The 27610-nt window shown below is 38.9% G+C and overlaps 1 protein-coding gene across 1 annotated transcript in view; it reads right to left on the bottom strand.

Moving 5' to 3' along the window:
• Positions 1–27610, bottom strand: part of LOC132131382 (adhesion G-protein coupled receptor D2) — a 78863-nt gene that overhangs the window by 32729 nt on the left and 18524 nt on the right. The window contains exon 21 of the mRNA XM_059543397.1: positions 1–24. This exon is cut by the window's left edge and continues 18 nt beyond it. Within this exon, the coding sequence (XP_059399380.1) occupies positions 1–24 (24 nt within the window). The remainder of the gene's footprint in view (positions 25–27610) is intronic.

Below are 27610 nucleotides of genomic sequence, written 5' to 3'. Positions count from 1 at the left end.
ATATATCAGGAAGATGAAGAGGCCCTGCGAAAGAAAAAAGAAAGAAGTTGTTAGGAACCTTTTTAGGCTTCTGAAATTAATAAGAACTGTATGAAAAGCATTTCTGAGCCCAGTCTGAGCGCTGCGGACTGATATGCACTACAATGAACTTTGGCCCAAGGTTCTTCTGAAGATTTGTGGAAGCTACGCAGCCTATTCTTCCCTCGAAAGTGAGCAAGAAAGAGGCGAAAGAAGAACCATCAGTGACACAGATAGACTGAAAGCACAAGAAATAAAAGGGAAAACAGAAACCAAATGGAGCTTGAATGGGCTGCCCTTGAATGTATAGAATGAGAGAGCACATGTGGTGAAAGAAAAAAAAGGCAGTTTTTCATTATTTCCATGGTTGTAACTATTGAGTAGAAGAGTTGTGCATCTGCAGGTCTGGAGAGCAAAAGAAAAGCGGATGAATTAAGAAAAAAGGTGAGGGTCAATTAAAAGCTGGACTGACCCTTTCCAAGACCAGAAAAGCATTTTTGGATGTACATTCTCAAAGAATGTGAAACAACGCAAAAGAAAAATCGGGTTTGCGATACAAAAATACAAAATGGGAAGGAATTAGTTCATCTGAAAATCAAAAGATCATCATTTACTCTTCCTCAAGGTGATTTAAAATCCTTTAATGGAACAAAAAAAGTTTTGGAATGACATGAAGGTGAGTAAATGATGACTTTTTTGTTGAATTATTAATTTAAAGTTAAAGTCTTATTAGCAATGCCATGTTATCTTCAACAAAGTGAGTCAAAATTTTCCACATATCTGTATATATTTCTACACACATTTTGCTCTTTACACTTAATATCTATCAGTCTTCGCTTAGAAAATGAAAGAAAAACCATTTCAACTCTAGAGCCAGGTTTAAAATATGCATGAATGAATTGCCCTTAAGTAAAGAAAGCGGGGACAAAATTCTATGGTTGTGGGGATTGGATACAAAAGTAAATCAAAAGTTGTACTAACTTAAGGTCAACACTTTTCTGTGCTTTTTTAATTAGATTTTGCTGTCATTTTTGAAAATGTTCTTGACTATGTGCGCAAAAGTCGATACTTTTAAGGACTGGTCAAATGCAAGGTGTACATTTCTTATATTCAAAATCTTGCGATTACTAGCAGAATTCATGCCCCATTGAAGAGATTTTTTTTTTCACATATCTGTAAGAGGTTCTTGGCGTATTTTGCTCTGTGAGCCTAATATCCGTCCTGTCTGACAGCTGTTACAGAGTGAGATCAATCAGGCAAGAGTTTGTAAAGTCCAATTTGCCACAGCTGGATCACGATGCATCATCATTGACAACATGATTTGAGGTCTGTTCCAGATGTCCACTATGTTGCCTGTGATGCCAACCCTCTTCATTTCATCACCTCTGGGGAGCCGCAGATCTCCCATGAGGCCATGCTACGCTATCAACTACTGTCAAAGTAGCATTGACATCAATGCAAAAAATAAAAGAAAATAAAGAGAAATTAGTTTTTCGTATACTAGTCTATAAAAATAAAAATGGCAAAAATCTAGAGCTGACATCGCCATATTAAAATGAAAATGAAAACTAGGATCTGTTGTGAACATATTTAAATGCCTCAAAGATTTTTTTTCTTGCAAATTTCATGTCAAATTAAATGTCTTTACAGAAAACGTCATCACTTAATCTTCATCAGTCATTTGTTTAAATTATGGTATATTATTATTTAAATAAATATTTGTATATTTATTTATTTAAGCTATAATAAAAAGGTAAATATTTGTTTATATGAAAATAATACATAATAATATATTAGTAATAATCATCATCAACTTTTTTTAAATAAATGTTACAATTAATAGATTAATATTGATTTACATAATTTAATACTAATAATAAAATATATTAATAAATAATTAATAATTTTTATACAGTAGTGTTTTATATAAAAGTATAGTATAATTATTATTATTTAAATACGTATTCATAAATTTTTACTAAAATATACATTTAATTATTTATATATTTTATCATCATCATTATTATTACTACAACTACTACTACTAATCCTAAATTCTGGTCAATTATATTTTGGGAAACATTAAGTAAAAAATCTGTAACATTGTTTAGATGTTTCTTCCCGTTTTAAATGTTTTTTAAAGTCAGTTGAATTCAATACTGCGCTACAGTACCCATGACTCCTCTAAGGAATCAATACCTTGTGATAGCGGGGGGTAAAAGACAATGCGGCACGCATCCCATTGTTTTGCAAATTCCTATTTAGTATTGCAAATGAATTATCATGTTTTTGATCATAGGCCTTATTTGTGTTTAAGCTTTCATTGTGTTCTGAACAAAGTGGGAAAAACATCCCTTGCATATTATGAAAAATGATCAATTAGAATATAATTGAGATAAAAATAAAATGGCACCAAAACAATAATGATGGATTGTTTAAAAAGTTAATTCATTAATGACAAGCTAAAAACAAACATGGAAAAATGGAGCACATTTAAATGCATTGTGTTTCGGGGGAAAAAAACACATTTCTTTTGAACTCAGCTCTAAAATGGTGAAAATGTATGCAAAGGGATTGTATTGCTATACATCAAACAAAAAGCATAAATTATCTCCTAACAAAATTAATTAGGAAACAATTCCGTTGTTTAAAAACAGAATGCAGTCGGAACCAGCAAATGTTGTGTTCTAAAAAAACATGCGCCACCCCAGAGAACATGATGCATTCGGAAGAGTGATTTCATTCCCATAAACAGGACATGACATAAATGAAAAAACATTACACGGTGTAAAGTTGAATAGACTATATTATAATCCCTCACAGAAAAAAAGTTTTTGTTGGCAGATTTCATGTGGCAAATTAAATATAGCATCTACCCTAACTAAGGCCTATACATTTGTATTTAAAAATATAAATATTCATTCATTTAAATAAAATGTATTTTATTTTAATTTAATAAATATTTATTATTATTAACATTTATGTGAATATATACAGTATTTAATACAACAACTAATAATAATAATAATACATTTATATTAATTTAAATAAATATCTGTTGAAATAAATATTTATAGGTTAAATGTAAATATTCATTTAAACATACACTTTTAAGAAATATGTGTATGTTTATAATATATGTGGTATTATTTATTTATTTTTCAGTCAGTGAAGTAGTCAAGGATAATTGTTTTTTCATTTATTTATTTTAACAAATATTTAATAGTATTTCTATATCTAGATAGTACTCTTTATTAATAGTAATTTTTTTTGCTAATATATATTTAATAATAATAATAAAATACATTATTATTAGTAGTAGAAGTAGTAGTAGCAGTAGTATTAAGTTGAGTTTGAACAAAGCATGAAGTGTAGATACAGGTAGATACAGATGGAATCATTTACTGAAATATTTTAGTTGAGGTTACTCATGCCTGTACCTTTCTATGTCAAAGACAGATAAATCCTTCTCAAATCTGTGTGCCAGACTGAAGTGAATGTGAATGCACCGTACTCCTTCCAGAAGAAAGACCCTTGCTCCTCATTACCTATGACAAGATACAGAAATTCACTTTGCTTTTCATTTAGGGCCTTCACATCCCTTTTTATGGATGTCTGCCTTCACGCTTTTACTTACTGCGCCTCACCGGCGGCCGTGTAATAAATGATTATACATTTTCACAGATGACCACCTCGTCTTTTTTATCCCTTCGCCGGTCCCCTAATGCACAAAAAGTTAGGGAGCGAGCAGGTACAAAATTTTCCTCAGCAAAACCCTTTTTTGTCTTTATTTATGACATTGTCCTTGGTAAGGAAAATTTCAATGTACTGAAATGAAAACTATGATTAAAGAGACACAGTGTATGGGGCAGAGAGAATGGGGCAGCTTTCCATCTCTGTGCTGTTATATATATATATGATGCTGGGTGACACTACTTCAGGAACAAATGAAGCTGACCGGATGAAAGGATGCCGTGACATCAATGGGTTTGGAGGGAAAATAAGCACCGAACAACATCCACAGCATCTGATTTTAGTAAGCAGTAATGAAAGGAAACAGTATCTATCTAGCCAACTAATTTATCCATGGAAAACCGCAAGACCAGCCCCTTGCTGTTCAGGCTTGGAACCAATTTCTCAATTTAGTGAATAGCACAGGGGACTTTGATGACGACATGAGGGGTATCAGGTGTGTGTGTGTGGTTTGCTGGTGATTTTACAGAGGAGTTGAAGGCTAGGTTGGGGTTATGCTCAGGGCAATCTTAAACAGAGGCTAGTTTGGTTGGTGCGACACACAAGCACACAGAAAAGCACAATTACACCAGCAAGCCAGATGGCTGTCAACATCTGCTCTGGGTGAAAGGACTCCTAAATGTGTGTGTGTGTGCATACAGTTAATGTTTTATAATAATAATAATAATATTATATACATATATATATGTGTGTGTGTGTGTGTGTTTGTGTGTGTGTGTGTATATATATAATTTACATAAAAGTAAATGCGTGATATAAAAATAATTGTGTATATAACATATAATATTTATAATATTTATTTATATTGCTTATAATAATTGTAGCATTAATACTTTAATTGTATGTCATAAGTAAATGAATTTATTATTCATGAAATAACAGATTTCACTGTTAGTCTAGCAGGATAAAAATAAGGTTCCCATGTATCCAGGGGTGTGCAATATACATCGGCTGCGATAATATCGTAATCGCTGATTTAACGAAGTGCGATTTGACAATATAGAGTATATTACAAAAAACAAACAAAACACAGCTAGAGTCTGCGCTTTATTGACCTGATGAAGTCTAGTAGGTTATACTAGTGCACATTTAGAGTGCATTCTTTTACTTACGTGATTAATTCTGTTTAAATGCATTTTGAATGAACTCAAAATTTAAGATATAGGGGCAGAAAATGTATGTGTGTACACATACATACAGTTCTTATTCTGACTGAGTAAATGTAATCATTTGACTCAAAAGATGACCCACACTTTTAGAAAATTATAAAGGTAAAATACCTTTACCTAATATAAAGCTAAAAATCTATTTAAACTCATTGAACCAGAACGTTGGAAAATCTCAAATATAATAACCCAGAAAAAATCTACACAGATCAAAGTAGAAATGTACACAGTCAGCAGCCCAACGTTGCTACTTTCTCGCTCCTTGGTTGTAACTACTCATTGTTTACATTGTTAACTGCTACTTACACATTTCTAATATCAGTCATCACCACCAGATTAGATATGGATCTGATATGCTAATATTATCTAAATTTTTTACAACTGGAAATATGTCACTACTTTGATAATATGGATATAAAATTACAGATCAAATAACCATCAAATTAACTTTTTTGATTGATAATTAGGTAATTTTAGCTAGTTAACTTAGCTTCTTAATAACATGAGCATTATTCAGATCATCTACTCAAGTAAAAGTACTAATACCACAGTGTAAAAGTGAAAGTATGAATCAGCAAAATGTACTTAAAACTATCCAAACTAAACATAATCACTGTGCAGTAAAATGGTCCCTATCAGTGTTTCATCATTATACTCTATATGATATTTTTGGATTATTATTTGCTATTAACTAGTTGCCTATTTGAATGCATATTACAACCATTTTGGCTGTTCATTAGTACCTTTTATTAGTTGGCTGTTTATTAGTATTAGTACTGTTTATTTATTATTAAAGCACATATTAATGCCTTATTCTTCATGACCATATTCTAGATCCCTCAATCCTCATAACTAAGCAACTGAAAAACAACCTAAATACTAAATAATAATAAGCAGCAAATAAGGAGTTTACTGAAGCAAAAGTCAGTTAATAGTTAAGTTAATAGTGAGAATTGGACCCCAAACTAAAGTATGACCATACACACATATGATCTATTTAGATAGAAAAGTAAAACATAATGCTGCTCAAAAATGTGACAGCAGATGATAACATTTAAGTCAGTTCTTTCCAAGGTCAGCAAACATGCGTCGTTAATGTGGTGCTTTAACAAATAAAGAGTGACTATTCTGTAGTTAATGGAATATCAAATGTTCTGGACACCCATTCTGACTTTAATCTTGGTAGGATTACGCACAGCAAACCCAAAGAAACGTCTCTTCTTGTCAAACTAAAGTTGATGTATCAATCTGGGTAGGGTCACGAGATCCAGGCTTTCTGTTTGTGTCAGACAGAACCTCCTGCATGTGGCAATGATTACAGAAATATGAGACAGAACAGCTCTGGAAGAAAAGAAATCAGAGCGCGAGAAAAAGACGCTTTTCACGCTTTTTTTAAGAGACCTGCTAATGTCTCTGACGCCCTCCAGAAAAACAGTTTAATTAAGTAGTATACACAACGTTTACTTTAAGTGCCAGCGGTCTTTTAAAAAAGGGCCAAATGTCAGCTTTGGGACTTGACGCTGATGTACTGCAGAACCTACAAACAGGATCAAGTTTGGAGACATGTTTAGCTGGGTGGTGAGAATGTCAGAGGCTTCAAAACCAGGCCCAGCTGTGAAACACAGCGCTTCAGGAGAACGTGAACGAAAGGTTGAAAGTGATGTAGACTTCCAAATGTTAGCCCCCTGAAAGTCTAGATTAGGTCTAAAGACCTCCTTAAAGAAAGTTTGATTTGAGAGGTACAGCAAAAGGAAAGATCATAAATAAACAACTTTTTTCAGTGATTAAAATGTCTAATTCAGATTAACACTGAGCTTTATAAAAGTTTTGTTTTGATGTGTAATCAGCTATCTGTTTCTAATTTGTGATTTCCACCCTAAAGACGGCTATTAAAGATACATTGTTAAATAAAAACATTGTTAACTGGTTATGTGGATTTGATTTCACCGCTGGACTTTTTGACATATTAAACTGCGGGTTACAAGCTGTAACACTTGCCCTTTACAATTATACCCGTCAATGACAAAATAATTTTATTTCGGTCTATCAACGCATAGCCAAAATTATTTCATATGCCTGCACAGGGTGGTCTGACTCACTGGTGAAATAAAGAAAACTAACGCTCTGCCAGTCAGCTCTGAAAACCCAGAAAGGTCCGGGAAGGAGACAGGAAAGGGCTCTGAAAAAGAGTGAGGGAGCGAGATGATGATATTGATGAAAATGATATTGTTTGTTAGTGCCTATCCATGGTAAAGTGTTCCGGGTTAAAAGTAAGAAACAGAAATTGCAACTCGTCTGAAAACCAATGTTATATTAGTATGAATGAGATACTATTATAATTTGCATTAATTGTTTTTTAAGCAATGCATTAAACATTGTTTCCATTGTGTTTTATTGATCCCCTCCTTCACTCCGTATTCCTCCTCCTCCTGCTGGAGCAGGGAGGCCAATCTCTCGAGGACCATACCAGACAGTTCCTGTTGTTAGCTCACATCGCCAGCTACCCGGACGACCCGCTCTGCACATTCTATGATGCAAGCCTGAATGCCAAGTGAAGAGTGCTGTGTGGAATTTGTTCCATCATTTTTGTGTCCGTGTGATTGCTTATAAAAGTAAAAGTGATCTGAGGAATCATTCATATCTGCAGCAAAAACCAACACTGGCCATTATTCAGCAAATTCCAAAATTCCAAAAAATCCAGTCATTTCAACAGAAACCTACACAATCTACACTATAACCATTATATCTGCACTGTTTATTTATTTCACTGGTTTGCCCTCTATCTGCCATGTGCCTTATGCTGCTTTATTTATCTTTTTTAACATGTCCTTATTTGTATATTTGTATTATTGATATATATTAAATCTGTATTTATCTGCATTTTTACGTTCTTCTGATATGCCCCGTTTCCACCGCAGGAACTTTACCCAGGAACTAGGGACTTTGGCCTGGTACTCGGTGTGTTTCCACCGCAGGAACCAGGAACTAAATAAAGTTCCGGGTAAAAAAAAAAGCCCCTCAGAAAGTCCCTGCTGGCGAGGTGGTACTTTTTCAAAGTTCCTGAACTTTCGGGGGCGGGACTTGGGCACTAAACATCCTGATTGGTTGAGTTCCCGCAGCATTGGTTGAGTTCAACCACCATTTATTCGGATCAACATTTTCAAAGTATTACTGTTATTGTGTCATGAAATGTAATTTTAAAAGTATTTCAGGCGAGAATGTAGTTGTTTAAAACTCAAATCTGTGGTTTATTCATAATGAGATCGCCTATTTAAAAATGTGTTTCGCCGATCTCAGAGACGGTTTAGCTCCACGCGACCAGTGGGAGCTCAGTGATCATGTATCCGCTGAGAAGCAGCCTCTTCTCGGATAGACCTTCTGATGTGTGCCGCTGGCTCTTATGTCTCTTTAGTGGTTAAACATAAAATATAATTCGTTTTGGGTAAATCTAACAGGTTATCTTTGGTCTGTATTCAATTTATGTATATATTAAAATGAAAATAAAAAAGGCAAATCTATATAATATTTCGTTTCATTGTAATGGCTGTATATATATATATATATCCCTGAACTAAGTACATTTCTGCAGCTGTTATTATGCTTAAATGAAAACTAAAGGAGGCAGTGGTATTTGAAATCCTATTTCGTTTTATTGTAAATATACAGAGAGGAAAATAGCAGTAGCCATGGTCAGCTGACTGAAGTTATCAAGTATATGCTGCTGTTTGCAGATTTACTGGATTTGCGTTGTCGCGGACATCACACTCCCGAGTCGAATGCACAAAGTCCGTACTACCGAGAATGCACGTCCAAAATCAGCGTACTTTCTATTGAGAAACGCGCGCAGACCTATGTCACCGGTCTATTTGCCTAATCTTCCCGGTACTTTACACCGCGGTGGAAACGCAGAAAGCAACAGGTCTGGGGGGAAAAAAGTTCCTGGGAAAAAAGGTTCCTGGTACAAATGTTAATTTCAATTGTTGGGTAATTTCAGTGGAAACACGGCATTAGTGTTATCTGTATGCACCAAGGGACCGTTTCAATTCAGTTTCAATTCTCTGTATGTATCTGCTGTACATGTGGAAGAATTGACAATAAAGCAGACTTTGACTTTGACTTGACAATCCAGAATTTTGTGATGGATTTTGCAACAAGTTCGAGTGGGTCAAACAGATTCACCACAGCTGCTTGGCTTGAAAGTAACTTCAGTGTGAGCTGTGCTGCATGCATCATTACACTACTGACAACAGACATTTTTTTGCCTGCAAAACTGTGGAGAAAATTTGCTAATTTGACCTCACCTTTATCCAAAATGTGAGTGAAGGAGAGAGAAACGTAGAGGCAGAATGAGTGCACATAAGGCCCTCTTGAGGCAGGGAGGAGCTGAAAATGAGAAAGCGAGAGTGTTGGAGGGATACCCACAGGCCACCCAGCAGCCAACAGAAGAGGCAGCGCGAGGCAGTCAGGAGAGGCGGGGAGAGTTATTAACTTAGCCCTGAAAGCCCTTCTTAATATAGGGTCCAGCGGTGATAGCTAACAGAGCCTGGCAGAGGTGACAGCTCTTGGACCTGCTTGAGGAAATCCAATTGAGAAGCAGCCAAGAGGAACAACAAGCGCAAAACAGATGTTCCCTGCTATCGCAGAGCGCAACTGCGTATACAGCAGAAACACCCTCTCTGCTCTCAAATTGGTCTCAGAAAAAAATAACAATCAGGATCATTATAACATCTGCATTTCTGTGCCTTCCCAGCTGTTTATTACAAATACTATTCAAAGGTTTAATATCTTGTTTTTATACACTGAATGGATGCTCAGATGCATCTGAAGGTTAGTCATCACAAGATCGCACATTCAGACTTGATAAAGGTGTAAACATATGATAATAGAATAGACATTTATAAAGAAAATATGCTATTGTGCCATTTCAGAGAATATTTTACTAAGCAAATTCTCAAAGGCCAAACTATTTCATGTTATATACTCTGAAACCAGATATGATGGAGGAATTTCAAATCTGGTGGATGAATAGAAAAGAAAGCTTGCATTGTATTGCATACACAGCTTTATAACTGAGAACTCCTAAGATGTTTGTCATATTTATTGTTGATAAGATCATTTAATTTTACTGAATTAAACTGACTCACTCGATCATTATGAGCTAGTTCAAACCAACAGATTCATTTGACATCCTGCACAGCATTAGTTTTTTTTTTTCATAAATAGCATGTTAGTTACATTAAAGCATTTCAGAATATTTTCAAATTTTACTGGTTGTATTTATTGCAAGAATCAAGAAATCACAATGTTTTTTTTTTGATAAATAAGTCAAGTCTGCTTTATTGTCAATTCTTCCACATATAGAAAATTGAAATTGCATTACTCTCAGACCCTTGGTGCATACAGATAACACTAACAGCATAGAGAGCATAAAATACAGATAAGTACAGATTAAATATAAAATACAACTATACAAATAATGGCATGTTAAAAAAAATTAATAATAATAATACAGTTAAATAAAGCAGCACGTGGCAGATGCCTCGAAGCCTCTTTTAATTTATTTTAAATCTCACGTCAGGTTCTTTCGCAATTATTTTTTTAATGTAAGACAACGCGTTTACGTCACCCACAAAGCGGAAGGAGACACAAGGAGTCAGCAGTGTTTTGATTTGAGGGTGCAGGCAAACGTAAACAGAACGCCGTGGCGTGTGTCCATTGCAAGATAGAGCTGGCATACCACAACTAGGGCCCTATGATTTCCGCGATGCAGAAAACGCGGAGGGAATCGCGGAATCCAGTCATAAAAACGGAATTTATAGTTTAACGCGGAATGGCACGGAATTTGCCAAATTTTGAATGAATTAATCAAAAATAAAATATAAAAAATAAAAAAATATAAAATAAAAATATTTTTTTTCTAAAAAAGAAAAACTTAGTTGTTCATTTTAAGAGATCCAGGAGTCTTATTTTCTCTTGTATAATTAATATTGCACTTTAATTAAGCAAAAACAAATTTTATCCGATTACTCGATTAATCGAGGGAATTTTTGGTAGAATATATAGAATATGAGTTCTTGGCCAGTGCTGCAGTGTTGTCAGTCCAGGAGAGGTCCTCTGTGATGTGCACAACCAGGAACTTGGTGCTGCTCACTCTCTCCACAGTCGCACCGTTGATGGTCAGAGGAACACGTTGAGTGTGTGATCTCCTGAAGTCAACAAAATTCTCCTTCATCTTCTCCACATTCAGAGAGAGATTGCTGTCACTGCATCACCCGGCCAGGCGGCTCACTTCAATTCTGTGGTTGGTTTGTCTAAGTTGCTAATGAGACCCACCACAGTCATGTCATCCACAAACTTAATGAAGAGGTTGTAGTTGTATGACGGTGTGCAGTCGTGTGTCAGTAGAGTAAAGAGGAGGGGGCTCAGTATACATCCTTGGGGGACCCCAGTGTTCAGTGTGATGGTGCTGAATGTGTTGCTGCCGACACGTACTGCCTAAGATCTTCCAGTCAGAAAGTCCAACAGCCAGTTGCACAGCGAAGTGTTGAGCCCCAGCTGGACCAGTTTGTGAATGAGCTGTTGAGGGATGATTGTGTTAATGCTGTACTGAAGTCTATGAACTGCATTCTGACGAATGAGTCTTTTTTTGTCTAGATGTGTAGGTGCTGAGTGGATGGCAGTGACAATGGCGTCATCGGTCAAGCGGTTGGACCGATATGCAAACTGGAAGGGGTCCAGGGAGTATATATATATATATATATATATATATATATATGTGTGTGTGTGTGTATAAAAGGGGACCTACTATGCAAAATTCACTTTCACATGTTGTTTCACATGTTGTACACAACCACCCTATAATGATAAAAATCCACCCACTCCTTTTTTTTATCCCCGTAAGTAAAAAGCAGTGTCCCACAACTACCTGTTTTCAGCATTGCTGCTAATGTGACATCACATTAGCCACTATGGAATTACATTTGCTTCAATAAAAATGAACGAAACTTTATAAAACTGAACGTAACTTTTTCAGAAACTATCAAAAATATTACATTACAAAAGAAGAAAAACACAATGAAAATGAAAAAAATTAATAGAGTTGCACAAATGTAACAGGCTCTTCAAATATGCTTTATTTTTGTTAATGTTTTTCAAAGATTCATTTTCGCTGATCGTGGATTCTGAATGCATTGCCACAGATTTCGCTTTTGCTTCGCAGTTTTTCGTTTGGAGTTTTGACACAAACCTCTCGTGGGGGCGGGGTAAACGGTGATCTACTCTGATTGGATAGTGAGCTTTTGATGGACAGGTGCTCTCTGACCGGGAAGTACAGAGAGTGGTGCGCATATTGGAAAACTCTCGCGGTGATTTGTATTACTAAATATGTAAATAATATTTGACCTTCGATCATCTCAGTCTGTAAAGATGAGCTCTCAGGAGGAGATACAGAGCGGCATCGTCTTCCTCCTCCGCTTGTTCTTCAAGGCAGCTTGAAGTAAGCCTGTGTTACTGAATGACAATAATTACCCGCAACAACTGTTGCACACTGTAACATTAAAAACTTGTATTGATGTTATTGGTTACTTCAATAACACAAGCTTACTTCAAGCTGCCTTGAAGAACAAGTGGAGGAGGAAGACGATGCCGCTCCGTATCTCCTCCTGAGAGCTCATCTTTACAGACTGAGATGATCGAAGGTCAAATATGATTTAAATATTTAGTAATACAAGGCACGACGTATTGCATACAAATCACCGCGAGAGCTTTTTTTTCTTTTTCTTTTTTTTTATTAATGCAGAGAATTCTGAGTGCAGTGACATGACCAAAATAAGTGTACAGTTTAAAATAAATGTCTTTCACTTTGTCTGTGAAAAATAATTTTTGGGGTAAAGACCAGATTTAATCACCGCGAGAGCTTTCAATATGCGCGGCGTGCCACTGAGTGACGTCTGTACTTCCCGGTCAGAGAGCACCTGTCCATCAAAAGCCCTGCCCCCACGAGAGGTTTGTGTCAAAACTCCAAATGAAAAACTGCGAAGCAAAAGCGAAATCTGTGGCAATGCATTCAGAATCCACGATCAGCGAAAACGAATCTTTGAAAAACATTAACAAAAATTAAGCATATTTGAAGAGCCTGTTACATTTGTGCAACTGTGTTAATTTTTTTCATTTTCATTGTGTTTTTCTGCTTTTGTAATGGCATATGTTTGATAGTTTCTGAAAAAGTTACGTTCAGTTTTATAAAGTTACGTTCATTATTATATTATTAACTAAATGTAATTCCATAAGCCACAGGCCTCGCCCAAGAAAGTTGACAGACACTGCTGTTTATACAATGAACTGCCCTGAGCGAGTTCAAAGCGAGTTGAAAACAGTCTGCTATTGCTGCACTGACAAGAATGCCTCCCAATTGCTTTAGGTGTTCTGTTGCTGAATGTATGAATCCACATAGCTCTCTCCATTTACTTCTGAAATCTGAGCCACTGAAGAATAGGTGGAATAATTTTTTTTTTAAAGAAGATGCTCCCTCAACTCTACCGAAATTTGTTTATGTCAGCGCAAATTATTTACACCGGACTGCTTTGTGAATGAGGGTCAGTATAAAGTAGTTTTTGCACAAAAATTTCTCCTGAAGGATGGAGCAGGGCCAGCTGTTCGTGATCCAGCTACACCTCCAGAAGAAGTAAGTATCACACATTAGTTCTCCAAATTGCCTTTCTGAAAGACTTTCTTGGCACTCTGTAAGGCTAATGTTGCTAAAGCTACCACTGTCTGTCTGCCTCTTCCCTGGAGCACCAGCTCATTTGCATTAAAAGGGGAAGACACGAAAATGATGCGTTTTGGCTCATACTCTAAAAGTGGCAATTTTCACAAGCTATAAAAAATGATCTGTAAAGTATTTTGAGTAAAAACTTCACATACACACTCTGGGGACATCAGAGACTTATTTTACATATTGTGAAAAGGGGCATAATAGGTCCCCTTTAAATAAAAAATTATATAAAATGTATATTATATAAAAATAAATTCTTAAAATAAATACAGCATAAGTCATAAAAGAAATGATATAAATTACACAATTATTCATTTTATTATATAAATGACAAAAACATAATTTGTGTGTGTATTATGTACTATATGTTAATATTATAATATTGTATAAAAAATAATTATAACAAACTGCATAATTAAATAGAAATTGTATAACAAATTATATAACTTGCATATAATCACGCATTTAATTTTTTATATAATGTATATATTAAATAAATCATATAAGAAATGATATAAAATATACATAATTAAGCATTTTATTATTTAAATAAATTACATACATATATTAATAATTATTCATTATTATTTTAAATGTGTTCTTACAGAGCTTCAAGCTACTTTTGGCTTGTAGGGTAGAAAGCAACTTTTTCCAAAAGAGTAGCTTTATCTTAACTTCTTTTGATAATATAAATAAACGACATCTGCTATGGTATATCTAATGTACTGATCCCAATCTAAAGGTTTCCTATATAAAATAATGCCTAAAAATAGAAAATGTTTCACAGATAATCTCTCACAGAATTGAACATTAAATCTTGACATCCAGTGTATTTCACTATTTGTTTGTTTTGTGCGTTCAGGCCTAAAATGAAAGAAAAAGAAAAGGCACGACACTAAGAATCCAAAGTAACTAAACACCAAAAGCTCATGGCCCACATGTGTGCAGAAGAGAGAGAGAGAGGGAGCGAGAGTGAATGGTAAACAAATTCGCTTTTAAACAAGACAATTTCACATTGCATGCTTTGAAGGGCCAAGTCAAACATCCTTTCAGAAAATTGATACAAACTCTTAACACATGGGTCAAGCCACACTCTTTGAACTTGAGGAGAAAAGCGGGCCCTGTGTGCCAAAAAACTGTTTAATTAAAAATACTTAGGCATCCACCAGCAATTCTGAGTGCCTCCCACTGTCAGAACGCATGAGACCTGCCTGCCAATCTCAGACAAAATCTAATTACGTACTTTCCACTTAAAGCAAGAAAAATGTCAAGCTTCACATGGTTAAGACAGAACAGCTGGGACTAGGGATCTGCTCGGACCCAGATCTCTCTGAGTTGGCCTCCTCAGACGCAAGCAGAAAATCTACTGTTTAAAAACGCAGCAGCTCAGTTCTATGTTCAATATCACGAACCAGCAATCATGCACTTGAGCATAATCTGATGTACTATGTACTACAAATAAGGTTATTTGAAGCTAAATATTATTGCAGGTTGCACAACAAAAACCACATCTCAAATAAAGGCCGCTTGGAAAGGGTGTCTGGGAGTCATCTTGTTTTCTTCTTCAGATTTGAGTGGGCTGGGGGTTAATGGCACATGCCCGAGTCGTGCCACATGCAGTTAAAACACTTTACACAGAGAGCATCAATCCTTATCCAGCATAACTCAGCGCGGACGTCACATGCGTTTAGGGTCGTCCACGACTCACGGGAGTCCTAAGTGAAAACGAATGGTAGTTCATCGACATGAGCACTTCATTCGTCTTCGTTTTCTAGTCTCTTTGTCTCTTTCACAGTCTGTGTTTTCTTACTTCTTCACAGTCTTCTTACTGTCTGATCATTTTAGCTAGACAAATACTTCCTGCAAGAATATTAACATGTATATTATTATGATGGTTATATTATTTTATGTTGGTCTGGATTGACTAAATTATTCAAAGATGCATTAAAACTGGAGATTTTATTACAGAGAAGACCCATGCATATCATTGTGCTGTTTAAGAATATCACACGTTTTGACCTTTTCATGAAAAAGCAAGATTACTTTGGGTCAAATGAAATAACATTAAAGAAAGATTCATGACATTTATGAAAAAAATAATGATAATAATCTGGGAACTTTTATTTCAAAAATTATGTGCATTCAAAGTCTACAAAAAAACATTTATTTATTTTTCTTGATGATAACACCTCTAAACTATTTGAGTCATTTAAATAAAAATATAAAAATAAGTAAATTACAAATTAAAATAGAACAAAATGATTGCAAACTTGGCACTTGTACTTACATTTAAAAAATAATAATTTGTCCTTTTTATGATCTCATCCCTCCATTTGTCATTGACCTCTACATAAACTTAAACTTGAGCGTTTTTGGTATGAAGAGGTGAAAAGCCTTAAAATGGACTAGCATAGAATTAAAAACTGCCAGCGAACCAAACTCAACAATTGCATTTTTTTCCAGAGCTAATGAGTCCAGCTGAGACGAGTTTTGACGCACTGCAAGCATTAAGGTGGTTTTCGACCTGAACTGGGCTCAACTCAAAGGAAGATGATTGGCACATGCTTTGACTCAATGACGATAATTACTTAGAAAAACAAAGCAGAAGACCACATCTGCACAGTGTTAAAAGACCAGCTCTACAGCCGAGAGCCAAGCTGTCAGTGGCCCTGTGCTTTTTCCCACCTAGAGTGGGTAACTCTCAACACAAGCCACCGAAGCGACAAGAACCAGATTAATACGAATCAACATATCCTTGTAAACAATGGTGAGGGGCCAGGCAGCAGAAGACACATCACAAAACGACAGTCCCGCCACACAGGAAGAGAAAAAGGGCTGAAATGTTTTCTGAACTACTCCTGTTTTCATTTTCTTTACATATTTTCATTGTTTCACATTAGATGAAACTGATATTTGGTTGTTGTTGTTGTTGTTGTTGTTTTATTTGTTTTTCGTTTTATTTGAGCAGAATGTGAAAATGAAAAACAGAATTAAAACAGTTGATTCTATTCAACGACAAGCATGTCTCACAATTAGGATTTCTTTCAAATGAAATATTTATTTCAAAGGACCAATGTGCATAAATAATAGCTTTTTTATTCTGGATTTCATTTCCATGCAGAAAACAAACTGTTTGTAGGAATGTAAGTTTTGTATTCTTGTTGGTAACTTTTTCAAATTTATTTTAATTTTTTTCTTAAAAGTGAATGACTCAAAAAATAATACCATTGTATAAAGAATGATGAAAAAGGAATTGAAGTTAAAATTCAAGTTTGTAGGAATGCAATACTTGTATTCCTACTTATTTACAAACATTTTATTTATTAATTTATTTATTAGATTTAATGACTCAAAAATGATTAGTGTGTGTGTGGTAACAATCGAAAAAAACTAATAAAAATGCATACATATTATTGTTTAATAGAAGTTTTCAAACATTTGACTTTTTTATGACAAACTTTTTTAAACCAGAAAATTATGAAGCTTCATTGGAGGTTATTTCACTTGAACCGAATTAACCTTTTTTTTCATAAAAAGAAAAAAATACGTGATGTTTTTAAAAAGCCCAGACACGTTTTTTTTTAATTATAAAATAAGAAATGCTTCAAAAACTGTAACTTAAAATAAATATATAACGAACTGTAAATAAATTATTATAAAAAACCACACCAAAACGTACCCGGTTACTAAACGTAACCTCGGTTCTCTCTAGAAGAGCGAACGAGTACTGCGTCTTAGCTAAGACACTATGGGAAAAGTCTCTTTTCACGAAATACTGAAGCAAAAAATTATCCTTAATTTTGTATTTTTGTAAAGCGCATTTGCAGCAGTACACAGCCATAGGTGAGACGGCTCGTTCGCTCATTGGCTTGTTCTGCGGCAACTGCACAGCCTATTGAGCGCAGGCTGATGCAACATGAGACCAATAAGGGCGGTTCGCGCCCTTCTTGCCACTTCCCGCCCGAAACGGGTGTGGCCCAACCTATAAAAGGAGCTCGAAAAGGCTGACTCACCTGATTTATTTCATCGCCGAAGCGAACCAGAGTGAATCGTGCGCACGGCAGAGAATGCAGTACTCGTTCGCTCTTCTAGAGAGAACCAAGGTTACGTTTAGTAACCGAGTACGTTCTCTTACGAGAGCTCTCTCGTACTGCGTCTTAGCTAAGACGCTACGGGAACCCAATGTAAAACGCCGTGCGCGCAGGGATCACACAGCAATAAACCTGAAGCAACGCCCAGGATTTACAGTGCACAGTCACCTGAGGGACTCACATAGAGTCCAGGACAGAAAAGGGGGAAAGCCCTCCGTCCCATATCTAGCAGCATCCGTAGATGCGGCAATATGACATCACACAGCCGAGGCAAAGCCTGACCAATGTGGCAACGCGGGTCTTACGCAATACTGCCCATATAACAGTCGGCAGCACATAGCACTCATGAACTCAGAATTCCCCTCAGGGCCCTGATTCGACTATACCGACAGCAGCCTTGCTTGCAAGGCGGGAACCTCCAGGTTATAGAACCTGATAAATGTAGACAGCGAGGCCCAACCTGCCGCCATACATATATCCTGCAAGGAGATCCCAGTAGACCACGCCCATGACGAGGCGACGCCTCTTGTGGAGTGTGCTCTGACACCCAACGGGCACTGAAGGCCCCTGGAAGCATAAGCTAACGCTATGGCGTTAACTATCCATCTGGATAGAGTCTGTCTCGAAACAGCCATTCCCTTGGAACGTCCACCGAACGAGACAAACAGCTGCTCCGTCTGCCGAAAGGCAGCAGAGCGAGACACATAAGCTCTTAAAACCCTGACAGGGCAAAGAAGACTCGAGTCTCTATCCTCTCCTGACACCGGCAGGGCAGACAGGGCAATAACCTGAGCCCGAAACGGCGTGTTGAGGGATTTCGGCACATAACCGTGCCTAGGTTTGAGTATGACCCTTGAGTCATTAGGCCCAAACTCCAAGCACGACTGGCTCACCGAGAGCGCGTGCAAATCACCCACACGCTTCACCGAAGCGAGAGCCAACAAGAATACTGTCTTGAACGACAGATGCTGAAGGCTAACCGATTGGATAGGCTCAAAAGGGGGACCCTTCATGGACTCCAAAACCACCGCGAGGTCCCACATAGGGACTGACGGAGGTCTGGGAGGATTTAGCCTCCTAGCTCCTCTGAGGAACCGGATGACCAAATCATTCCTTCCTATTGACTGACCGAGCGCTGTTTAAGAAAACGCTGCGATGGCCGCCACATAAACTTTGAGCGTGGATGGGGCTCTGCCCTTATCCAACAGCTCCTGTAGGAAGGAGAGAACCTCCGTCACCTCACAACTAAGGGGTGAATATCCTCGAGCTGTGCACCAGCTGGAGAACAGCTGTGCGCTTTCGTTCTTGGAAAAGAACGCAGGGCAGTGAGCGTTTTCGTGGGACGCGAAGAGGTCCACCTCTGCCCTGCCAAATCTCTCCCACAACAGCCGGACTGTTTGCGGGTGTAGAGACCATTCGCCCGTAGGAACATTGCCTCTGGACAGCCTGTCTGGACCCAGATTCTGTAGCCCAGGCACATGCACTGCCCTCAGCGAACGCACGTTGCGGTGAGCCCAAACCAGGAGCCGTTCCGCTAGCCTGTACAGGTTTCGGGACCCGAGACCTCCCTGGCGATTTATGTAGGACACCACAGACATGTTGTCCGAACAGACTAAGACGTGGTGATCCTTGATTTGGGGACAAAAGCGCATCAGCGCGTTCTCCACTGCCAGCATTTCCAGACAGTTGATATGATGGAGCTTTTCCCGTTCTGACCATAGGCCAAAGGACGGTCTGCCCTCGAGCAGCGCTCCCCATCCCGAAGTGGAGGCGTCCGTCGACACCATCTTCACATTCGGGGAAGTCCCCAGGCTTACACCTGATCGGTACCAGCCGTTCGCTGTCCAAGGTGCCAGAGCTGTGACACAGCTCTGATTGACCTTGAGATGCAGCCGGCCAGACGCCCACGCTCTGCGCGGCACCCGCGTCTTCAGCCAGAACTGCAGGGGGCGCATGCGGAGCAGGCCCAGCTGCAGAGCCGGAGATGCTGAGGCCATGAGGCCCAGCATCTTCTGACAGTGTTTGAGCGACACGGTCGCGCCGCAGCGGAAAGAACTCGCTGCGCGCTGAATGCCCATCACGCGCCGTCATGGAACACGAGTTCAGAACTATACCCAGAAACAGAATCGTCTGACTGGGGTTCAGCGAACTCTTCGCCCAATTGACACTGAGGCCGAGCTTCTCGAGGTGATCGAGTAAAACGGCCCTGTGGTCCACGAGCTCCGCTCGTGATCGGGCCAGAACCAGCCAGTCGTCCAAATAATTCAGCACTCGCACGCCTCTGAGTCTAAGAGGAGCGAGCACTGCATCCATGCATCTCGTAAACATACGAGGAGCCACGGACAAGCCGAACGGCAGGACTGTAAACTGGTATGCCTGGCCCTCGAAGGCGAATCTCAAATATCGCCTGTGGTTTGACGCTATCTGTATTTGAAAATACGCGTCCTTCAGATCTATTTACATGAACCAGTCCCCTCTGCGAATCTGCGCGAGGAGCTTCCTGGTCGTAAGCATTTTGAAACTGCGTTTCATCAATGCCTTGTTCAGCTGTCTTAGATCCAGTATGGGCCTGAGACCCCCGTCTCTCTTGGGCACCAGAAAGTATCTGCTGTACAGCCCCCCCTCGCTTTGAACTTGAGACACAGGCTCTACAGCTCCTTTGCTCAACAGTTTTGATATTTCGGCCCGAAGTGTGCTACTTCTGTTTTGACCGTAGTTTCGACGCGCGCTGAAAAGCGCGGAGGGCGTCGAAAAAACTGTAGCGAGTAGCCTCTCTTTATAATGCCTAGCACCCAATCCGAAACCCCTGGAAGCGCTGACCATGCATCTGCATGAATGGCTAAGGGCTGGATGCGAAGCGCGCTCTGTTGACTAGGCAACGGCGGCGCTCGGGTGTGCTGCGCATTTGAGGCGGGGAGCGCGCTGATCACAGCGGGCAGATCGCTCCTCCTCGACCCCGTCCCGGCGCTTAACCGACTGGGGGAAGGCTGAGCAGGTCCCGTGGGACTCGATATGTCTGCGAGTAACTGTGGGCTGCATATGTGCACATTTACCACTTTCAACTCGCTGTCTGCCTGTGCAGAGCGTACGTGCACGGGCCTCGTTTTTACAGAAGCCACGCGCCGTATGTGACATAGTGTATGTGGGCACTGGGGAGTGGGCATCGTCACTGCATTTATAGCACCATCGGCCCTGGCCGGACGAACGTGCACGGGTTTCGTTTTTACAGAAACCACATGACGCGTGTGACATAGTGATTGTGGACACTGAGGATTGGGCACGTTTACTATGTAGTGCGCGTGATCGACTTGAGTCGCTTTTATGGGCGCGGGCCCTGCGTGCAGGGCTGTGCTTACATGTGGAGATGGGCACTGAGGAGTGGGCATCGTCACTACATTTATAGCACTATCGGCCGTGGCCGGACGCACGTGCACGGGTTTCGTTTTTACAGAAACCACATGACGCGTGTGACATAGTGATTGTGGGCACTGAGGAGTGGGCACGTTTACTATGTAGTGCGCGTGATCGACTTGAGTCGCTTTTATGGGCGCGAGCCCTGTGTGAAAGGCTGTGCTTATATGTGGAGATGGGCACTGAGCAGTGGGCATCGTCAATACATTTATAGCACCATCGGCCGTGGCCGGACGAATGTGCACGGGTTTCGTTTTTACAGAAACCACATGACGGGTGTGACATAGTGATTGTGGACACTGAGGATTGGGCACGTTTACTATGTAGTGCGCGTGATCGACTTGAGTCGCTTTTATGGGCGCGGGCCCTGCGTGCAGGGCTGTGCTTACATGTGGAGATGGGCACTGAGGAGTGGGCATCGTCACTACATTTATAGCACTATCGGCCGTGGCCGGACGCACGTGCACGGGTTTCGTTTTTACAGAAACCACATGACGCGTGTGACAGTGATTGTGGGCACTGAGGAGTGGGCACGTTTACTATGTAGTGCGCGTGATCGACTTGAGTCGCTTTTATGGGCGCGAGCCCTGTGTGAAAGGCTGTGCTTACATGTGGAGATGGGCACTGAGCAGTGGGCATCGTCAATACATTTATAGCACCATCGGCCGTGGCCGGACGAATGTGCACGGGTTTCGTTTTTACAGAAACCACATGACGGGTGTGACATAGTGATTGTGGACACTGAGGAGGGGGCACGTTTACTATGTAGTGCGCGTGATCGACTTGAGCTGCTTTTATGGGCGCGGGCCCTGCGTGCAGGGCTGTGCTTACATGTGGAGATGGGCACTGAGGAGTGGGCATCGTCACTACATTTATAGCACCATCGGCCGTGGCCGGACGAACATGCATGGGTTTCGTTTTTACAGAAACCACATGACACGTGTGACATAGTGATTGTGGGCACTGAGGAGTGGGCACGTTTACTATGTAGTGCGCGTGATCGACTTGAGTCGCTTTTATGGGCGCGAGCCCTGTGTGAAGGGCTGTGCTTATATGTGGAGATGGGCACTGAGCAGTGGGCATCGTCACTACATTTATAGCACCATCGGCCGTGGCCGGGACACCAGAAATTACACCTTTTTCCGGAAATATCTGGGTAGCCGTGCAGAAAACGCTGAGACAGTCACAATTCCTGGAACTGAAACAGCGGCGCGCTTGAGTGAGAGCTCGGCCACAGCGGAACTCGTACACCTGCGCTTCGATGAAGCAGCCATCACGAGTAGTGCAGCCGCAGCGTCACACAGCAGGCTTTAAATGGCAACACCGCTTTTGCCGCCGTCCAGCAGAGGGCCGACAAAGGTGCGTCGCTATCGCCTGTTCCACCGGCGGAAGTGACTGGTAGTTCCTGTTTTTAGCATCATCCAGTGTGGAGAATGCTAGTGAGACAGACGAACGAGAACGAGAGACTTTTCCCGTAGCGTCTTAGCTAAGACACAGTACGAGAGAGCTCTCGTAAGAGAACCACTTGTTCTTTTTTTTTTTTTTTTGAAATCCAGTTTTTAAAATGTATTTTTTTCATTTTCTGGGTTACGCACAAGAAAAATCTGGGATTTCCATTTATTTATTGTCTGTAAATAAATCTTAGCACAGATTTCTGTTTGATTCAGTTTTAAGACAAACCAACGATTAAAACGGTTAATTTCAGTAAACAACAAGCATGCCCCACAATTAGGATTTCTCTCAGATGAAATAATGATTTAAAAAGAGCAAGGCCATGAATAATACATATCGTGTTTATTCTGGATTTCATTTCCATGTAGGAAACGCATCACTGGTAAATTGGCATCAGCGTTTGACAGCCTTTACAGAAAAAAAGAGAAGAGGAAGAGCTTTTCTCTTGCCCGGCCTGACCCAGTTCTTGTTAATTATCTGCAAAGTATACATCAAAGCCCTCCAAACAGTCCACAGCACTCAGATTAATCCAGATTTAAAAGACATCCACACAAACCGCCCATCTCATGAACATATATCAACTGAAATTGCAAATGAAGCAGCCATTGTTTTCGATGTAATTTGGGTGTCGGGGTGGTTTCTGACACCCGAGGTTGAACTTGTGAGGGCTGTGTTGTTGTAAGAGGGGTTGCAAGGTCGTCCCCAGCTGGTCATGTGATCCTCAATCTCCTGCCTGTGTAGCCGAGTGATTTGCTTTCCTATGACACAAACTATTACTACACAGAGCCGGCAGGTAATTATAAAGCAAATAAATGCGGGTGGGAGCCAAATGCGACAGGCTCTTTTGGTGGTACGTGTGAGCTGTGGAATTCCCTTTCCTCTCAACAGGAAACAGGTTATTCACAATGATTATTCGTCGCTTTTTGGCCAGATTCCAGCATCAAAGTGCCATTTTTCTTAATGTGGTAGGGTCCAATCTCACCCTTCAACGCCATATATATAGAAACATACTGACGTGATAAGTTTCTAATTATGTTTGAGCAGCATAAGCCAGAAGGTAAATATATACATATGATATATGTGTGTGTGTGTGTGTGTGTGTGTGTGTGTGTGTGTGTGTGTGTGTGTGTGTGTGTGAGTGTGTGAGTGTGTGTGTGTGTGTGTGTGTGATTTAATTGCTTGTGGGTGTTTTTTTTTTGTCTTTAAAAGGATGTCTGCCAATTATTGTTTAATTTAATTAAAAAACAAACAAACAAACAAACAAATATAATAACTTAATAGACAGCATAAAATATAAATTAAATTCAAGTTGAAATAAAAATATTTTATCAAACAGAACTAACAAATATTGCTACAAGTGTGACTGCATCATATGATAACTATTAATTATTAATAATATTAATAATGTTCATCGTCTGGCTGACTACGTCTTGTATTAATTTTTCTAAAAATCCTGTCATGTGTGCACAAACTGACAGTCACCACATAAGCTACTACTAAATATTGTAGAAACATAAATTTCTGTAAAGTTGCTTTGTAACGATTTGTTGATTTGTTTTATTTCAGGTAGCTGCCAAGACAATATTTCTCTTTTAATTTAGTTTAATTTGATGTGATGAAATAACTGATGTAATATATATATATATATATATATATATATATATATATATATATATATACTAAAATAATTACTAAAAACAGTATAGATATAAAAAACTACTAAGAATGAAAAAAATGGATTTTACAGTTAAATGAAAACAGAAAATATGTAAAAAATATTTTATTCAGAATACTAATAAACACGAAATCAAAAAACTATATATATATATATATATATAATACTGCTAGAAGGGTCATATATCAAACTGTGCACAAGGCACAACTATTATCACATCTAAAAGCTTTGTGTTTCTGCTTTTTGAGACTCAGTGAGCAGAATATTTGTGTAGCAGACTGAATTTTTTACAGACATTTTTCTGTGTTTTCCGTCTTAAACAATTCCACTCGAAAAACATTTCCCTGGCTGGGGGTTTGGGGACCGGCTGACCATGGAGGCCAGAGGGAGTGAGAGACGAGCTGGACACCTGTCTTGACTGAGGGATTCCTGTCCTCCTGTTTTTGTTTGTTTGAGAGTTTTTAAAATTAGACCCTCGTCTCTTTGTGCAGGGTTTACCACACTCTTCCCGGTTGCCCCCTTGTGGACCTCAACTTGCATCCATGTCAAAATCATTTCCCCAAACACTCTGTTAAAGTGTTCAGGAGGTGTTTGTTGACAGTGTTTGAATATGGAGTCCAATGCTTTTCATTTCAAAATAATATTTCTATTCTAATCTACTCTTGCACTGAGAAACTTCCATCTTTGCAATTAAATTTTCCATTTAAACATTTAGTTCACCCAAAACGGAAAATTATGTCATTAATAACTCGCCCTCATGTCGTTCCAAACCAGTAAGACCTCAATTTATCTTCGGAACACAGTTTAAGATATTTTAGATTTAGTCCGAGAGCTCTCAGTCCCTCCATTGAAGCTGTGTGTACGGTCTACTGTCCATGTCCAGAAAGGTAAGAAAAACATCATCAAAGTAGTCCATGTGACATCAGAGGGTCAGTTAGAATTTTTTGAAGCATCGAAAATACATTTTGGTAAAAAATAGCAAAAACTACGACTTGGAGCGTATTGGAGACGCAAACCATTTCCAACGATTCAGTTCGATTTGGTGACCCCAAACCCCCTTTAAACTCTTTATCCTCAAAGTTATTGATAGAGGGAAATTATGAGCGTATAATGCTATGGACAATGCATGGTGAGGGCCTATTATATACCGGTAATGGATAGCACTGAGTTTTTGAATGACATTGCACTGAGATTGGATGACGGAGGGTTGTGCGATTTATGGCCGAATGAAGCACCTCCACTTCCCCCCACCCCATCCTCACCCAAAGCCATTTATTTCAAGCAGGATAGAGAAGCACATGGTGGTGTTTATGGTTCTGGATTTTGTATATAAGACAGGATTAATCAACTAGTTTTGGGATCATTTGAATAGGATAATTTTGCTTTTACTTTGTAATGTTATTCGTAGACAAATTAAAATATGTGTATCTTTGTTTGTATGTATACAAAAACACTTTGCAATGTTGTAATTCATCCCAACCCACTCAAAAATCTCATCCAAGTCGGTTCAAGTCGAAGTTGCTAGTTAGCTGTGCATTCATCACTTAAATGCATATTACCTGGTTGGGATAATTTACAAAATAGCTTGGTCTCCTAGCATTCATTCGGGTTGTAGCGGTATTTTACATTAGCGAGAGACGGCAGCTTTCCCGCTAGTGGGTGTGGTTTCAGTGTCTGTGTCATGGTTTCAGCATTTGAGAACAGAGAATACTGCTTATTTTTTCAAGATCTTCATCATCATTCAATCATTCAAATTTGGCTGGGTTGTCAACACATTTTTCTGTGGTGTGACAAACTCAGATTACATGTTTAATATTTCTTTACATGGACTTTAAGCTGTTTTATCACATAAAAAAAGTCAGAAGTTGTTCAGATATTCTGTAAAAAAAAAAATATATATATAGACAGACAGACAGACAGATAGATAGATAGATAGATAGATAGATAGATAGATAGATAGATAGATAGATAGATAGATAGATAGATAGATAGATATGAGTGTGTGTGTATGTGTGTGTGTGTTAAAAAAATCGAAAAGCTTTCAAAAATTAATTAAGAGTTTCTACATGGATTTGATTATTACATTTTTTTTTATAAAATATGCAAATAAAGTAATTTAATACTCCGCGATCTAAATAATAATGATTTGTTTGTCATGTTGTTTCCCTCACTCTTAACGACAAAGTGTGGCCAATGAAAAAGGCTTGTCAACATTATTCCTTTTATTGATTTAACAATAAAGTCCTCTGGCTTAAGTTTTATGTTGTTATTGCCGCCTATTGAAAATACAATGAAACATGGAAAGGGAAAAAGTCACGACCGGTATTTCACATAAGGCCATCTAGGACTCAGAATACCCTCTGGATAAAGTGTGCCTGTTATATTCTTCACATTTTTAAGGGCAAGCAACCGTGCCAATGAAATTACGAATGTATCCTCAATCAAAGCAGCTTCAGATGCTAGAATGCTTCATTCAGCGCCCTATGTGGTCCGCATTCATACAGTATGAGCATACACCGTCTCTGCTTCCTTTTAAAAACCATGGGCCACACCAAAGTATTTAAGAGCTCACAACGTCTATATGAAGCACTTAAACACAAGGTCTGCGGCTCTGAATGACTCAAGCACCCTGGATACAACGGCTGTACGTTCTCAAAGCATGACAAAACAAACAGAAAGAATGCAGCATAAAAACGTTAGGCTAACTGAAGAGAACTGAGGGAAGCATCATCAATGACTTCATAGAACTTTATAAGAAGTTTGTCATTTCCTTGCTGCTGGAGTGGTTGTTTTTTTCGAACACGGTCGAATTTACAATGCAGTTGGTTTAAAAAAAACGTCTTTGTTATTATTGTCCTTTTCCACAGCTTTACAGGGCCGAGCCGCTTTCACAGATAAAAAGGAGCAGTGGGCAAAATAAAGGGTGGAGTTTAGTGAGAAAACAGTTCAATCAGGTTGCTCTGTAACACATGGGAGTTATGTTTTCACCTGCCACATTTGAAAAGGAAGAGGCTGGCAAAATATCCAAGTGGTTGGTGAAACGATCACACAGAGGCCTGCAGTGATTTCCTGAGGATTCTGCCCCCCCCCCCCCCCAAAAAAAAAATATAGTAATATAGTATAAATTATATTGTAAAATAAACTGGGGAAGAAGTATATAATTAAATATAGTCAGTAAAAGGGTAAGTAAAGTGTGTTTGTGTGTGTGTGTGTGTGTGTGTGTGTGCTCTTTAAGAATTTTATATTTTTATTCAGCAAGGATGCATTAAAT

This window comes from Carassius carassius, chromosome 48 (assembly GCF_963082965.1).
Source record: "Carassius carassius chromosome 48, fCarCar2.1, whole genome shotgun sequence".
NCBI classification, from domain to species: Eukaryota; Metazoa; Chordata; class Actinopteri; order Cypriniformes; family Cyprinidae; genus Carassius; species Carassius carassius.
Note: the sequence above shows the minus strand (reverse complement) of the source record. Positions and strands in the feature narration are given on the sequence as shown.